This window comes from Psammomys obesus, unplaced genomic scaffold (assembly GCF_907164565.1).
Source record: "Psammomys obesus unplaced genomic scaffold, mPsaObe1.curated_primary_1811, whole genome shotgun sequence".
NCBI classification, from domain to species: Eukaryota; Metazoa; Chordata; class Mammalia; order Rodentia; family Muridae; genus Psammomys; species Psammomys obesus.
Genome location: NW_026596109.1, coordinates 13,690,719 through 13,709,101, shown reverse-complemented (window position 1 = coordinate 13,709,101; position 18,383 = coordinate 13,690,719). Strand labels below are relative to the sequence as shown.

The 18,383-nt window shown below is 41.5% G+C and overlaps 1 protein-coding gene across 2 annotated transcripts in view; it reads right to left on the bottom strand.

Moving 5' to 3' along the window:
- The window catches only part of Agbl4 (AGBL carboxypeptidase 4), a 1,202,140-nt gene that overhangs the window by 304,706 nt on the left and 879,051 nt on the right, over positions 1-18,383 (bottom strand). For both annotated transcript variants that reach the window (XM_055628940.1, XM_055628941.1), the window contains exon 6: positions 8,975-9,014. In XM_055628940.1, the coding sequence (XP_055484915.1) occupies positions 8,975-9,014 (40 nt within the window). The remainder of the gene's footprint in view (positions 1-8,974; positions 9,015-18,383) is intronic.

Here is an 18,383-nt window from a genome sequence, read left to right as displayed (position 1 = left end):
CACACACACACACACACACACACACACACACACACACACACACACACCAGAAGTGGTAAGTTGGATTTCATCAAAACAAACACAAATATTTCAGACAACAGTATTGAGAAAGTAAAAACAAATTAACAAAAAATCCCAACAACCCATAGAATACAAAAAGTAACTCCAAATCCTGAATCTGATAAAGTTGCACCCATAATCCACACATGTAGAAACACACTAAAATCCAACAACTCAGCAATATAATGGGAAATATAACCCAACTAAAATGGAAAGAGTAAACAGCACAGATATTTCTCCAAAGAAGCCATATGCATGGTTTATAAACTCATGAAAATATGGTCAGCTTTATTAGACACTAAGGAAAGTGCATATCTAAATCACAATGAGATGTATTTTATATTCAAACAATATGACAATAATAAAGAAGACACATGACAAATGAAATTGTCCTATGTTATAGCTGGAAATGTAAAATGACACAAATATTTCATAAAGCTGTTTTGCTAGTCTCTCAAAATGTTTATTCTAAAGTTTCATCCGTGAGCAGTGATTCCGCTCCAAAGAACTGAAAACCAAAGTCTACAGAAGTGGCTACTTCTGAGCGTTGACAGGGCAGGTAAACAGTTCAGTATCTCTACCTGTCCTTCTGCCTGACACCCAGTGAGGCAAGCGCTCACGGGGCTGCCCTGGAATCCCGCCTATGCCCCTAGCACCTGTTGTTTCTGCATGAGGTGAATAGCTTCCTATTGCTAGTAGCTGAAAATCTACCCCAAGGGCTTCCTCTGACCACCGAGAAGTGCCATGTCCATATGCTGTAGCCTGGAGATGTCAAAGAGATAACACTTCACCTACTCTTTGTCTTTCAAAGTAAGGTTTATGAGGCTGTTTTCCAATAGGCTTCCAGTGTTCTCCACAAGGCTAAGAACTAGTCCCTCTGTGACAGCCTGTTTGATGCTGAACTTTTTCTCCATAATTCTCATTCTAGGAATTTTCCTAAAGAAATAACCACAGAGGCACACGACAGTCTTTATAGATGAATGTTTAGGCAGGGCCTGGTTGACTAGTCGGTCTGGAGGTTGGGTTGAGGCAGGAAGAATTCAAAGGCTGCCTGGGTCGTAGAGTGGGTTTATGATAACCCGAGTCACTTATTAAGATCCTGTGTGAAAATGCAAAATAAAACATGAAAAAGAGCGTGGACTACCGAGTAGTGATAGAATGCCTACATAACATGCTTGAGGCTCCGGGTTCAATTTCTAGTATTCCATAAATAAATAAAATAAATTCCATTGAGGTGTCACATACAATTAAATAATTGGATAAACAGTAGACAGTAGAGTATTAAAATTTCACAGTATGACTGCCAGCTTTGTGACATTCTCAAAAATATTTGATAACATTATAGGATTTTCATGCCACTCAAATAAAGAGAGTTTATATAGTATATCCTATTTTAATTTAAAATTTACCTTTGTACTTATATATTCACATACAATAATAATGTTTTTGAAGTTTGGTAAAGTTTTGCTTAGCAAAACATACTTCCTTATCTTTAACCCCAGCAGAGTCAGGCAGAGCTCTGTGAGTTCTAGGTCAGAATGGTCTACAAAGTGAGTCCAGGACAGCTAAGACTACACAGAGAAACCTTGACTTAACATCCCCCCCCCTCAAAAAAAAGCAAACAAGAAAGAGAAAGAAAAGAAATTACAGATGGGTTCCTGAATCAAATGACAAAATGAGTTCATCCTTCAATAAATTTCTTTATTTTTATTATATTGGATGTTGGATATATTTGATATCAAATAAAGAAGTAGTAGATGCATACTTCCACTCCATGTGAGAGACATGTCTGCTATGCTGAGATGAGGTTCTGCAGTCACTGGCTTGCTGACCTAGATTCAGACTTTAGGCTGCCTCCTGAGGTATGCCAGAGACAAGAGCTGTAGCAGGTGGAGATCAGAGAAGCTTCTGCTCACAGTGGGGATGGGAAGAGCCCAAGTAAGGAAGATTGCTGTGGGATTCTCTGAGAAGGCAACTATGCATCTCAGGCCTAGGATGAGAGGGGTATCAGTTCTGGAACTACACGAGCACCAACTTTTTGTGGTTGGTTCTGCTGTATTCCCCAGGTCCCAATCTGAAACCATGGGAGAGAAAACTGCAGAAAGCAACACAGAGGGAGATGTGAGGCACAGGGGGAGTTCTGGGGTTGGGGAGAGAGAAAACTAGAAAACTTCCTTTCCTAAGTGATCTTCCAAATGAAAAATTTAAAATGCATGAAAAAAATCAAACGCTAAAAAAAAATGCTAAGCAAAATCAGCAATTGGAGCTTGAATTCCCTCCAGATGAAACTGATTTTATAGAACAAAGATTTTAAAATAAGTATGTTGAAGATGTTCTGAGAAACTAATGAAGACATTAAAACAGCATAGAAATCAAGGAACAGAATAGGCAGAAATAAAACAAGAACAGGTGGATATGAACAAATTTAGAAACATTGAAAATGAAAACTGCATAGTTATTAAAATATTTCAAGATAGAATAAAAACATAGACTAGACATGGACAACAAGCGAATTTATAGATTAAAGTTGCCTGCAAGAAACTCAATGAAGTTGGAGTAAAGTGATGAAAGTAATGAACACTGGATTAATGTCTTTTTTACTTTTCCCTTACTGTGATAAAACACCATGACCAAAAGCAAGTAATGTAAGGAGGAATTTATTTCAGTTCATGGCTCCAGAGGGATAAATAGGAATTAAATGGTGGGAGACATAGCTGCAAGTAGCTTACATCCTCAACGGCAGGCCTGGAGCAGAGGGAACGAGCAGAAGGTAAAAGGTGGCTTTGAATCCCCAAAGCCTTCTCCCAAAGTCTTCCTCCAGCAAGATTCTACTTCCCAAGGATCCCAAAACAGTGTCAGCAACTGCAGACCAAGTATTTAAATACCAAAGCCGAAGAGGACATTTCACATTCAAAGGACCACAGTTAAGAACAATGAAAGGTGCTTGATAGGATCCAACATTAATTCGACAGAAATTCTTAAAGCAGAGAATCTGAGGAATGGTGGAGGAATGCATCATTATAAGGTAAAATTTGCTAATAATTTCCAAAGCTAAAGAAAGATGGATTTTTAGGTGGCAAGTACAGGATAAACAAAAACAAAGTCCCAGACACATGAATAAAAAAAGCCAGACCATTAAGATTCAAAATGAATCTTGAAACCTACCCAAGAAAAAATAGGTTCCTTAAGTTATATAATGGCAGACTTCTCATCAGCAACTTTAACATGAATAGACAGCAAATAACAGTTTCAAAGTGCCAGGGAACTCCTCAAGTTAGAACTTATATCTAGACAAATTTTCACTCTAGGGAGAAGCCAAAACGAGGATAGTACTGATCAATAGGATTATCCAGGGACTCTCATTAGAACAACGACTGCAGTTACACAGGGCAGGCTTGCAGTACAATATAAAAGAGAACACAGACATACATAAACCATGTGGGAAAAGCCAGTGGCTAACACTAACAGCACGTTTCCCCCTCTTTTTATAAAAGGTTAAAAGTTAAAAGTCTAAACAAAACTGAGGAGGCAGTGACAGGGCCGTGTGTAATGGATGGCAGAGACCTACCAAGGCACTTGTCTGTTTGAGGATGAAAGGAATTCTGAAGGACTGAAGTTTGTAAGGAAAGGTACAGAATATAACCACAGGGCAATCAGCCGAGGCCAGAGAGAAAAATCTATAGCAGCCAGATATGTGGAGGAGATGGAAAGAGCAGGTAACATACCAACCTCTAAGACAAAATAAAAAGCGAAAGGTGGGGAAGCTTCTCCCGAGGCTGAGGCTTAAAGTTTAAAACTCAAGGTTTGTCAGGGCCACCGAATGAGTTCAAGGCCAGTCTGGACAACCTGGTGAAACCCCGCCTCAAAATAAAAAGTAAAACAGGAAAAAGAGGCCAGGGTGTGTGACTTAATGGCAGCTACATGCTAACCAGTGCTGTAGCCTCTGAGTTCATTCCCTAGTAATGTTTAAGAAAAGATAAACACATGATAGAGAGGAGGCCCACGCATGGGAGAAGAAATACATTCAGATGTATTATTATATTTGAATTATATTACATGTAAATATATTACTTCTAAACTTATCAGTAATGTGTACGTGAGCATGCGTCACAGTGCATGTGTGGAGGTCAGAGGACAGATACCTTTGTGGGGTGGTTTCTGTCCTGTCTTTACATAGCATATGAGTCAGGGATATTGTTGCTGTGATTAAACACCATGACAAAAAGCAACTTGGTAAGGAAAGGGGTTATCTGACTTACATACCCTGAATGAGAATCCACTGAAGGAAGCCAAGGCAGGAACTCAGACCAGGCAGAGATCTGGGAGGTAGGAACTGATGTGGAGGTCATGGAGGAGTGCTGCCTGTTGGCTCACTTGTTCCTTGCTTGCTCAACCTGATTTCTTATAGCACCCAGGGCCAACATACAGCGAACCCTCCCAACTGATCTCTAATTAAGACAATGCTCTACAGGCTTGCCGATAGGTCAGTCTCTCAGAGGCATTTTCTCAGTAGCGGTTTCCTCCTCTCAGACGATTCTAACTTGTATCAAGTTGACACAAAAATTAGGCATGGATTTCAGGGATTAAACTCAGGTTGTCAGACTTAGCTGCAAGTGCCTTTACCAGATGAAATGTCTCATTGGTTCACTAATGAATTAAATTAAGTTGTCTCAATACTGATTATCAGATTTTATTTAAGAACTATAGTTTAAAATCTATAATTACAACCTTCAAAAGATAAGGATAAAGGGGAAAAGGGGAAGGATGTCTTCCAATAAGTTACAAAGACAATATTAAAACTGTAATTCATTTACATAAAACACTGGAGAGTTGGGGAAGAGTGAGACATACAGACTAAAGCTCAGAAACAGATTCTGCACATAGGAAAACTAACGTGATGGAAATACAGTTGTCACAAGACAGGATTGTCTCATATGGCTCTGAGACAATGAATTAATCATATGTAATTAAAAATAATTAAATCCCTAGCTGATATTGTATTCAAAGATTAGTTATTGATGAGACAAATAAAGGCTCAGATAGAACACAGGAATAATCCAACATTAGAGGTACATTCTCTCTCTCTCTCTCTCTCTCTCTCTCTCTCTCCCCTTCCCTCTTTCTTGTGCTTGTTTGTTTGTTTGAGACAGCCTATCACTATGTATCCCTGACTGGCCTGGATCTCAAACTCACAGTGATTCGACTGTCTATGCCTTGTAATTGCTGTGATTAAAGGTTATGCACACACACACACACACACACACACACACACACACACACATAGACACACACATAGATATGTTACAAGTTTGTTTTGGAGATGGTCTCAGACTGGCTTGAAGCTGAGGCAATCCTCCCACCCCAGCCTCAAAATGCTGGAGTTACATATATAAAACATCAGACCTGGCTTAGGAAAATGTTATAGCCAGGTTGGAAAGGATTTATGTCACAAAATAGCTCTTAAATCAAGAGACTGATAAACTTAACACGAAACTTACTAAAACCTTCTACATATGAAAATGTATGGCAGACAACAGCAGCAATTAAAAAAAAAAAGTACAAGCCACACTGGAGTTTTTGCAGTGAATATAAGGGATATATTCAGAATAATGAATTGTGACTCAGTAAGACAGAGATAACCCAATAATCTGCATACAAAGGTTAAGAAAAGTCATATCATCGAGGAAGTGAAAGCAGCAATGACCAGAAGATAACAAAAAATAACCAACCTACCAGTACCCAGGGATTCGTATGTCAGGCACACCGGGGCACCATTTTATGTTCATCATGCTGATTGGCAAAATCTGTGTACAACAGAGCTGAGCTTTGAGGAGTTGGGGAAAGGGGTTTTGGTTTTTTGAGACAGGGTTTCTCTGGGCAGCCTTGGCTGTCCTGTACTCGCTTTGTAGACCAGGCTGGCCTCGAACTCACCGGGATAGGCCTGCCTCTCCCTCCCTCAGTGCTGGGGTCGCAGGCGTGCACCACCCACCTGTATCTGTTGTTGGAAGAATAGATTTTCCGAACTACAGGACAGTTGTTCATTATATAGCAAACTTGGTGCTTCTGACTAGTTCCTCTCCTGGGTTAATGCTTTAGAGAGATTCTCATGTTTACATACAAGGAGGCATGTACAAGTATCATTAGCACCATTCTTTGTGATTGGACAAAGCTATAAGTAATCTAAATTATGACCAATGAAATGGAAAAGTTGCAATGCCATCACATGTGGGCTATACAGCAGTTAAGATGAGTGTACCAGAACCTTGTGTATCATCACAAACCAACCTGTACTATATAATCAAGAGTATGGAAAGAGCAATGGAATACGGCTTTTTTTTCAATGTGAGATTTAGAGGAATTGGTAACACAACAACACATTTTTCAATGCCTAGATATTGAGAAATATTGAATACATCACAGTGGTTACTTATAGAATGGGGGAGAGAAAATAAAAGAAAAATACTAAAAATTTTCGACTACACCTCTTTTTAAAAATAGGAACTTGGGCATAAATAGCACAATGCTGACATGGTTATATCTCTATTTGTTTCTGTTGGGAATTATTCACAACACAGAAACAAAATTTTGAAAAAAAAATACAGATTTTTGTTAAAGTTTACAAATTCCTAGTCTGTATTTCAGAAGGCTTCTAGTCTGCGCAGAATGGCAGCACAGCAGACTGCTCCGAGCTTTGGATGGTTTGATAAGGAGTGCCAATAGATGTGTTCCCCGTGGCAGCCCCAGAGAGGCAGCAAGCCCAGTGCTGGTGGCTGAAGCTTCTGTTAATGTGGAGAGTTAGAATGAATTTGATGGGCAGAGACAGACAACGTAAGTGTTTTTGACATGGAATAGAGTCTTTCTTACAACCCATGATTAAGTGGTGCTTACCAACCTTTCCAAGACAAAGCACACATGGGTAACAGCTCTCTGGCGCTCTGGAGTCCAGGCTGCACCCTGGGAGCTGTGCCTGCTGCGGCTCTCTTCATGCCCCTGAGAGGTCAGCAGAGCAGGATCTCACAACAGCTTGGGAGCAGAGCCCACTTCAGTATACCAGGGTGCCACACATAACCTTTGGGAAACCTTGACCTAGAAGATACTCTGTTTTCATCCAGGAGGAAGGATGACTATAAACCGCTCAAACTCTGGCAGTGCAGAGACACTTGCAATTCCACAGCTGTCTAAAAGGAGCACCATGGAACACAGAAGTACTCTGTTTAAGTCCGTGTATAGCAATTAAGAGCAGTCAAGGCTAGCACAAAAGAAGTACAGTTTACCCGAAAATGCCATTCTAAAACAGTCAAAGACAGCTCTAGAACCCTCTCTTAAATACATGTAGGCACCACACCAGGATGTGTCCAGATGTGATGGCATGTGGATACGTTCGGTTTGGGTAGTGCATACATACTTGAGCAAAACACTCTTCCAACAGCGACACTAAATAGGATGGGACGAAGGTGATCCCCGAGCCCTACCTTGGTGAGGAGGAAGTGGCAGGTCAATCAAGTGAGCAACTCATTACGGAATTTCTAGGAGTGTTAATCATATAAGTCCAGAATGTAGCTTATACTATAGGATATATTAAAGAGTTTTTGAGCATTTCCAGCCAGTGATGGTGGCACACGCTTGTAATACCAGCATTTGGGAGGTAGAATCATAAGGATCAGGAATTCAAGGTCATCATCAGCAACATAGAAAGTTCAAGGTCATTCTATACTACATGAATCACTGTCTCAAAAATAACTATTTCTGTATTTATTCTTCTGATGCATCAAGTTCAAAGAACTGTATCACATGGAAATGTGTCACCCTAAGTAGGTAAATGCACCTTACACTTGTGCTCACTGTCCTATTCATATACCGGGTACCTAGCCCTTGTGGTAGGATTCTGCCTGCTGAGTGCAAGTTTTCAGGCCTTTTGCTAACTGGTTCCAAGCAGAGCTGGCCTAAGGGAAGGCAGGGCCAGCATTGTTTGTCCATATCAGCTACTAAACTATTGAATGTCTCTACATTTATTGAGAGTGATTCCGGGAGTGGCCATCTTGCACATGACCACTCTGCAGAACTGTACTAGCTCCTTCACCAGGAGCACATTCCTTCACAGTCCAGTAACCAAAGTATTAATGTTTGGCACAGGAACTGGTCACTTGGGTTCGTAAGTACTCTGGATGTCACCCATGCCACACCCTCTCACAAATGGTCATGAAATCTTTTGGCATCAGTGAAAAGTAAATTGTTTCTCTAGCTCAGTTAAGCCTCGACTTTCCAAACCAAAGTAAGATAGCTCTCTTGCATCACTAAACTTAGCCTACCCTCTCACTGGGCTAGAGGTCAAACCTCAGGCAAAGAAAAGACCTTCTGGTCCCATGGCTACAGGTTTGTTTGTTTGTTTTTGTTATTGTTTTGGTTGTTTTGTTTTGTTTTGAGACTCAGCTCTCCCTTAATGGAGAAAAACAAAAGCCATCTTGACCCGCACACCAGCCAGTGACCAAACCCCATCACCTTGCAGACCAGCTCTTTCTTATAAGCCATCCTACCTTCATTCTACAGCACCTTGCAGGAAGTTTCTCCAGTCCCTGTACTTTTAAAACTTATTTCCCAGGGGACCAGAACAATTTCTTGCTTTCTGAGTCCAGTGAGGGATTTTGGGGGGAGAATTTCACCACTCAGGGAATGGAGTTGTCACCCAGAGCAGCATCCTTGTTACCTTCAGTAGACAGGAGACAGGAGGCAGTACAGAGCTGGGAAGGGAAAAGGAAAGTGCCCAAGGCACAGAGAAGGGGGAGGGGTGGTCATTAACCTCAAGAATTAACTGTTTTCCTTCAGAGAGGCAGAGGGACCAGGGATTGCATTTGGAGAAGCTACAAGACTTGACTATGGTAAACTCCATGCAGAATGGCACTCAGCGCCTACTCACCGGGGCTGGTTATCGTCAGGAGGTCAAGCTGCCGCTGTTGCTGCAAAAGAAAACAGAACCGTGAGGGCAGTGACTTATCCCACAGCCAGCCAACGTGTGTCTAGCAGGGCAGGGGAGAAACGGAAAATTAGGTCTGGACACACAGAGCAGTGTATGTTTCACACAGAGCACGGCTGTGCTGAGGGCTCTTCAACCCCACTGACGAGGCAGAATAGCTAGCCTTTCTGAGAGGCTCTTAGAGGTTGTCTAGACAAGTCTACAACTGTGGTCATGAACCAAAAGGCATGGGGATAATGGGGCTAACCTGTGGACACAGAAGAAAAGCTCCATTCCAGGCACATTTCTCTGGAGCCTGCACTCTTGGTTCTCTTTGCCTGAAGCATTTGTGCCAGTTGGTTAACTGATATACTGGCATCCTGGTTTGCTTTGGGTGACTTGCCTCACAGTACCTTCTTTCTTTCTTTTTACTCTTCCATCCATCCATCTATCTATCTATCTATCTATCTATCTATCTATCTATCTATCTATCTATCTATCTATCTATCTATTTGCTTGTTTGTTTAACCTCTTCACATCCCAATCCCAGCCCCGGCCCTCATGGCACCAGCTTTTGATGAGGGCCTTCTTGCTGCACTGTAACAAGGCAGAAAGCATCATATTACAAGAAGCTTTAGAGACAGAGTTCAGTGTTTGTGTTTTGTTTTTTTTTTTTAAGACAAAACCACTCTCTTAATAATTTAATGGATTTCTCCATTAATTCTTTAATGAGTAATACATTTGTAAAATCAGTCTTCCTAACCCACTTATATCCTAAAGGATCCATGTTTTCACCCACTACTTTTGAGGGGCATCCTTTGTGACCTAACACTGGTAATCCTTAATATGTGTGCCTTTGCATAGTACTTTCTCAGATCAAATAGAGCAAACCTACATAATCAATAAGATTTTGGCATAAAGCTTTGTCACTTCTGAGTCTAAGTCTTAAAGGACATGACAGATTTCATATGTGGATTGTCTGTTCTGGAAGAAAACAGCAACACGTGAAGCTGTTGAAGTGGCAGATCCACATGGGTAGGAGACAAAGATTTCCACTAGCTGAGGCTAACTTGGCTAAGCATGAGAATAAATCAAGATGAAAGTAGCTTCTCATGCCATCTAGTAACACCATCTTAAACCATGGGGGACCCCTAAAACAAGTCTGTGAAGTCAGGCTTTTTTCAGATTCCTGGACTATAGAAACTGGGATGAGCAAGACTTCATATCGTTTCACATCAGTAAGTTGAGATGTGCTCAACTTACTGATAAATCTACGAGGCCAAGTTGTTTTCAAATTCCTAAACCCCTGCTCCCTTGGATACTTTACATAAATAGCAAAATGCTGAACAAACACCGATGACATGGTGTTAACAGCAGTATCCTTATACCAGAGTCAAAACTGAACAGCTCAACAAAGACTTATCAGCCACTTCTATGTCTATTAGTTTTTGACAAAGTTTCTTGTTTACATAGATACTTAAAATTCTATTTTTATAAAAAAAGATGTTTTTCAAGGACCTGGTGATTATGACCTAAGGAATCCACATGTTGGACTGACTGAGTGTATTATTAATACATTAATACAGTGTCCATATACAGTATCTACTTTGTTAGGAATTATTTTATGACTTCAATGTATATTAACTCATTCCAGAATTTTAAAACTCAATAAGGTAATTATTTTCAATTCACAGAGAACAACTTTATGGAACAATGCAGTAAAATCATCTTTAATATTACAAAGCTAGGAAGTGACAGAATTTGAACCTCAGTAGTGTGGCTCTGAAGAATCATTCACCATCCCATTAGCTCATTAAATTAAATAATCAGTTATTCATTTTTTCATGAAATGTGAATTATTCCCCCAGCACTATGATAGGCTCCAGGGAATACATAAGTGAATGACAGTAGATAGTATCTTATTCACATAGTAGATAAGGAAACCTTAGCATTAATCAAATAATGTCAAAAACAAATGCAAATTTTCAGTGTAACCAGCATACAAAGTATAAATGTATGATTCTATGGAGATCAAAGAAAAGTATTAGGCAAAATATTGCCAAGAATTTGATATATCCATTAAATATGAAGGCTGTAGAGCCTATAACAGACAAAGAGGACAAGAAAGGGATTTCAAAGCACAAGAGATGGCAAACATAGTCACCATTTGTTGGCTGGATATAGACGCATGTGTTTACAGTTCCAACTACTCCAGAGGCTCATGTAGGAAGAGTGGCTGAGTATAGGAGTTTTAGGCCACTCTGGGAAACATGGAAAGAAGACGTCTCAAAATGAAACAAAGCATCCTTGATGGTCAGAGAAAACAAGAGCTGATCATTGAAGGAAGGTTATGGCATAGAATCACAAGAACAAAACGAAGAAGAGTGAAAGACAAGGCCAGAAAGACTGGTAGGGTCAGACCCAGTAGAGGTTATATGGGACATGTTTTGTTTATATAACTTTTCCTTAATGAACTATTCCAAGCACTTAAAGATTTTAAATGGGAGAAGACCAGTGGTGGGATTAAATGTATGTATGTGTTTTCAAAGGGTCATTATAAGTTTAATGGTTATGATGAGATGGAAAAGAGCCAGTAGATATAAATTAATTAGAGTTTATTGAAATAATCCAGGTGAGAGATGGTTATATTAGAGTGATTATGGTAACAGAGACTAGTGAGCAGAATCAAACTATTACAAGCAGAAAAATCAATATGAAACTCAAAGTGACAGGAAGACAATTTGGTCAGTGCCTTCTTTCTAATCAAGGCATGTATGCTAGCTCAGTTCTTGAGAACACTCGCAACACCCCAACAATGTCAGTTGCTGATCATCTGAGCGCTCCTTCCCCAGTGCGACCCTTATCCCTTTGTACATGTACATCCGATCAGAAATCTGTTGGTTGAGCACACTAGATTATATGACTGCTGATCATTGTGTTTGGAGGAGACAGGCGGTGGTTATACTGCCTAGCTGATCGACATCTCAGAAGGCCTGACATTTGATCCAGCTTCCTAACCCCCAGGAAGCTGTTTGCGGCTGGATGCTATGAGAGCAGAGAGGTGGGTCTAGAAAGCTCACACTGGGACCACAGTAAACAGCTTCCCACAAAGACTGAAATCTGTAAGCCCCAGTCTTGCTGTTGACCTCGCTCTCTTTTCTAAGAGAAATACTGAAGATAATTTCATCTTCCGCAAAGGGTCACAGAATTTTGTTCTGAGAACCGTGGTTTTAGGCTTCATGTTGCAGGAGCTTCTCATCACTGGTATTCCCACCAGGGACACCTTGTCTGATTATTCCCCACATTCTTTATCTTGCCATTTTCCAAGAACAGCTTCCTGACAGTTCAGCTCAAGCAGAAGTTAAATCAGCAATGTTCTTTTGACTACTGTATACTAAAGGCTAGTTACAGCAAGTGCTAGGAACTTTACGTAACATTTCAAATTCACGGTGAACATACTGGTGAGAACTGCCCAGAGGAAGAATGATTATATTCAAAGAGGGGAAACCATTTGCTCGAAACTACACGTTGACTAACTGGCAGGAGGATGCCAGTTCCAATCCTGCATCTAGAGTCTAAATTACGGCAATCGTAGCTCATAATAAGTTATCAGTAGGAGTATCTATTTAGCACTGGTGGGGGAACTTTTATTCCAGGACCTCTGACCCCTGTCACACAGGCTGCGGCTCCCATTTGCAAAGAATCACTAATGCTTGGAACTCAGAAGTCACTGCTTGACCTGCCCCTCCCCACCTCCAGCTGTATGAGCTATCTCTCTGTTCTACCTCTCTCCTTGACAGGGGCTGCTGGAGTGTTCCCTCAGCTCGTTATTGAACAGGGTGGAGCACCCTAATGGTAGCATCACTAGTTCTTGTTGCCTCAGCCCATGGTAACAGCTGTGTCTGTTTCTCCAGGCTAAATGTTCTCAATTCCTGTCATTTTTTCCCCATGGGGATCTGTTCTCAAATTCCCTTGACCCCAAAATGATCTCTTTAGCCATTCAGCTGTGATGTGCTACAACCAAACTCTCTTGAAGAGTTCTCTGCTGGGTGATTCTGACTTCTCATGGCTCTGCAAGCAAGTCGGTATCCCTTTTCGAGGCCTTCGCAGTGACACTTCCCCACTTTCCTGCCAGCTCATAACTCATTCCAGTTGACTTCAAGCAAACAATGCAGCTCCAAGATGTCAGTGATCTACATAGAGAGCCTGAGTTCTCACGCTGAAATGAAATACAGATTCACACATGCCAGAGAGGGGGAATGCTGGAGCCAGGCGGCCTCCTTCTCTGGATGTGGAACCTAGCAGATTGGCTCAAACTGCTTTTGCCCAAGCCAATCTGCATGGCTCATGCAGGAGAGAAGGATCTAACAGCCCCTCTTCTTCTGTAAGTTATTTTTAGGATGGTCACGATTAGTGTGTTTGTGTGTGGGGGTATTTGTCCAAAAAGTTTTAATTCTTTCTTAAGAACTGTTACTGATCAGTGAGTCTGTGCTTGGGATCCAGTGGAGAAAAATGAAGAGAGAAGCCTGGCAAGAGTCAGACACACCTGGGTATGTGTCCTGGCTCCTGTGCGTGGTTCTGTGTAACTGACTGTTTCTGGCTACAAACTTTGGAACTTTAAAAAGACCAAGAGAGGCTTAAAGTCAAATGCAGCCAGGTGCTGTACTTTTCTGGTATGGAATACTCTCAGAATCCCTGGGCGCCAGAGCGCTGGAGTCCAAGGACAGAGTCAGAATTCAAAAAAGAGCCACCACATTTTAAGCTGTCCTGTCACATTGCGATTTTCCAAGCCCGTGTGAACCTTCCTCAATAGAACATTTCCTCAGTAGGAACTGTTCCTCAATAGGAACAGCCTAGGGGCTCAGAATTACTGCCCACCTTAGTGACTGCACTCTGCACCGCAGGGGAGCTTCAGTAAGCACTTGCTGAGCTCAGTGAACTAACTGCCAAATGCACAGCATCCTTCAACCCCGGGCTCCATGCCTGTGTTGGTGCTGTTCTCTTTGCCAGTGCTGTTAGCACTTCTCGAGTCCTCCATGAAGTCTCTGTTCACCAATGCCCAGCTTAGCGCCCTGCTCTCCTCTCTTTGGCAGAATGGGTACTTTCTGCTTTGTTCTTCCAGCGCACCTTGTAAAACTGGTCTCTTGTATCCTGCTGTCTTAATTGTCTTTTTCTGTGTCTATCTATCTTGTTAGGTCCTTACTTGATGACTGGGCTATGTCATTTCATCTCTGTGCCTCCAGTGCCCAGAACAAAAGCCTGGAAGGACTTTTTGATGTCAGCTAGTTCAAATGATTGAACTCTTCTGTTATTCCCTCTGCAATGACCCTGTTAAGTTGGAATTCATCATTATGGAGAGTAAGTGGTTCCTTCCTCCCTAAGGCTTTTCCTCTGCCACATCTTTGAGGTTTCTCACTTTTATGGTTTTGCCTCACCATTTTTCTGTTAGTAACAAATTTCTTCCTCCTTCCTCCCCCTCTCCCCTTCTTCCCTTCTCCCCAACTGCGAAGCTTCTACTGTCTATATCCCCTCTGTGATGATCAATTAACTCTCATCTGCAGATAAACCTTATTATCCACAATTGACTAATATATGTTTGCACCACCTAGCGGCACAAGCAGGTAAGTGCTGTCTGTTTATGTCCTAACAAGTACTTCAGATAGGACTGCAGCATCTGCGGCCTAAATGCAAATGAAAACAAAAGCGTATGTTCCAGAGTGACTGTATAACAGCTTTCAGCAAAGAAATTGGATAGTCAAGCAATTACCTTAAAAATTTCAACAGCAAAAAAATAAATGAATGTGAGAAATGTCATTTCTAGGATAACTAGAATAATAATCACTCCAGACTGCCAATGGGAAACTATAGCACTTGTAAACACAGGGCGCCTGACTTACTTTCTACTTCCTCTTCTGTCAGGTCTTTCTCAACCTGCCAATGCTGGGCTGGATCTTCCCTGAGGCCCCACATCACACTCTGTTCCCATGGCACTTCACTCCTCTCAAGGGGCTAACTAATACAGGAAACCCAGCAAAGCTCTGCTGATCACCTGTTACCCTTTCAGACAGGACCTTACTGAGTTGGTCACCAGACAGATGAAGTGTTGAGCTTTGGACTCCTCTCTTTCAAAAGACATACCAGGTGCAAACACTTTTCATGGACTGCCTCCATACTTTCCCTCAAAATGCTTTCTTTAGAAGTCTTGGGGATCCCGGAACTGGGCCACAGAGAAATTGGCCTTTTACATCTGGATGGGCGGATCATGAGGCTGTGGTTAAAAATGGACTTTTCATTTTGGTCGTGATGGCGCTGCAATTACCTCTTAGAGTGAAAAGGGACGCGGTGTTCTAGGAGCCCAGGAGCTGGTTGTGTGTGGGGTTCTGCATGGTGGAAGAGAATAGTCACTGATTATGTGTTCTGTTTCGCTTTCTGTTTTCACGAAAGATAGCTATTTGGGGAACAGCCAGTCTGTCACGGCTTAGACAGGAGATGATTTAAATAAGAGCACCAGTAATCCTGAAGCATTCTCCTGTCACTGTGGAAGCCAGCCATCCTGCGGAGGACGTCAGGATTTATATCTCCAGAAAGAGCCCAGGGGCAGAGGCACACTCTCAGCTGCAAGCCCCAGGTTCATCTTTTCAACAATCCAGCTTCCCCTTCAGTTCCTTTTCTTCCCCATCTGTACTCTCCTTCTTGACTTTTAAAATACCCCCTCCCTGGAGAACACTTCACCTAGCACTGACCTTTATAAACTCACGGTTTCTAATGTCTCCTAACCTAGTCTAGCTTCATCACTGCTCAAAGGACTGATCATTTTAAAGTTAAATCTGCTCTATTCTTTGAATAATTTAATGATCCTAATTGCATTTTTGGATAAAAACTACATTTTTTAGCTTGACTTTCAAGGAAGACTTTTTTTTTTTTTAAAGCAACTTGGATTACGCCAATAGCAGAAAGACAAATATTTATGTTTTCTCTCGTTTGTGGTTCCTAGATTTCATATAGGTAAATAAAATTCTCTATGTATTTATATATTTACATATCCACTTATCACTTGAAAGCTGAAATAAAGCTCTCTAAGGAGACAAAGCAGACCAATGGGAGGGGGATAGAAGAAGTAGGGGAGGGGAGGGATGGCAGAGGAATACCCTTTAACATACATTATATACAAGTGCAATGCTTGAAAAATGATTGAACAGAGGCTCCTTGCCCAGGTAGATAAAGTGGTTCCCAGAAGCCATAGGCTATTAGATGAAAATCTCAGTGCCAAGGCTGAGCCACTTCCTCATGAGTTGTTGGCCAGAGAGGTCCCTGAAGACCTCCAAACAATACAAGGCGTTTTTCCACTGTTCTTGGTCATTCCCACCAGAACTATACTGTAAGACCCCGTGTGAAGACACCATATATTTTGTTTGGTTATGGACAAAGAAAAATCAAGCCATTTTTTTCTGCTAGCCAGCTTTCATAGTACCAGAAGTGTTAGGCAGAGTGCAGGGAGGAGAATTATTAACAGACTTACTCAGCCATGGACCCTGCGTGTCACTTGACTGACATGCCAGGGACAAGATGTGCTTGCTGGCACAATAATGGTATGAATGTTATGGGAGAGACCAGCTGTGTGGATTTGAGGCCTGCTCTAAAGGGGGAAGTTTGTAACTATACTGTAAACCTGGTCAAAAGCCTGTGACTAGAGAGGTCATAGGCCCTAGAGGGTAGCCACTGCTGTTGCTTTCCTCAGTGTCCAGAATGGCCTGTCAAGCTACTGTCTAAATATCTATCCACTGTGATCAGCATAGTTTCTTTATGCAGCAGGCTATGGCTATTGCAGAGAATCATAACCCGTTAGAGTGCTGAGAAGAAGTGACTGTTGCCTGTTCAGCCTTAAGTGGAACATTTATGTCACTTCCTTCAGGATTCAGAGAGCACTGTAGAAAAGGGGGATGGAGAGAATGTGAGTGCAAGAGGAGGGGCAGTGTGTCACGGTCCCACCTTTCCATAAGCATCTACAGGTAGTTAATGGCAGCTAGGTGGCAGACCCCTCTCTGAGGACCCCTCTCTGAGGACCCCTCTCTGAGGACCGTTAGATAGTTAGTGCCTGTGATGGGGAGGTGAGGTCTAGTCACTGGGAGTCACTGATGCTCCTGTAAACAACCCCTCATCCATATTCCTATAAGTAACTATAGCTAAACTAACTGGCTCACCATAAAGAAGTAAATTAAAGAAATACAAGAAAGACATGGAAAGAAATAAAAGAAAGACATGGAAGTAGATGGGGGTCTAGCTGAAAAGAGGGTGGATACTTAGTCAGAGTGGGAAGGAGTAAGAGAAGGTAATGTGGGTAAATATGATCAAAGGGCATGATGTACATATGAGAACAGTCATAATGAAATCTAGTATTGTGCGTAATTAATATGTGCTTATGAAAAAGAAAACATATCCACAAGTCTTGCAAATTATTTGAAAAAGTTTTTTTTTTCCATAATATAATCTCACATTTGGAAAACAAAAGTACCTATTTAGTTCAGAATAAATTTTCAAAAAATTAAATATAGGTCCAAGCGTGTTAGTAAATGTGCTCTGTGGAAAAGCATAGGTGTTCAGATAATAGAAAAAAAATTAAGGAAAATAATGTAGTGAGAAAAGAGAAGCGGAAGTATTTACTTAGCAATTTATTCTGATCTCCAATATTAAACGGTTTTTTTTTAAAGATTGACTTATGTGTGCATACATGTGTGCCCACATGAGTTAACATGCCACATGGGCATGTGGGCACCTGCAGAGGCTAGACGGCACCAAGCCTTTATGTGGGAGCTGAGAACTAAACCCGGGTTCCCTCAACTAGCGGCGAGTGAGTGCTCTTAAGTACAGGGCTCTCTCTCTGGCCCTGAAATTGTTGTTTTTGATTGAAGTGGTTTTAACTGAGGAATTACCAAGAGGGCTTTCTTTAAAAAGAAGATAAGTTTAAGTAGGTCCCAATGGATGAGGATATTTTACTTTTCCCTGGAGGGCCAATTTTTAAGAAAGAGTAGGAGAAGGGGTCAGAGAGATGGCTTAGCTATTAAGAGCTCCTGCTGCTCTTTCAGAGGACCAGAGTTTGCTTCCTGTCGTGGGTTATTCAAAACTAACCTTAACTCTAGCTCCAGGGGCTCCAACATCATCTCTGGACTCTGGAGACATCTTCACTCATATGCACGTACTTTGCACTCCTCCACCCCCACACAATATAAATTATAATAATTAATTTTATTTTTGAGACAAGACCACACTATGGAGCCTTGGCTCACCCGGAACCCTCTATGTAAGCCATGCTAGTCTCAAACTTAGAGAGCTATGTCTTCTTCTGTCTCTCAAGTGCACCATGCTCAGCCCAGTA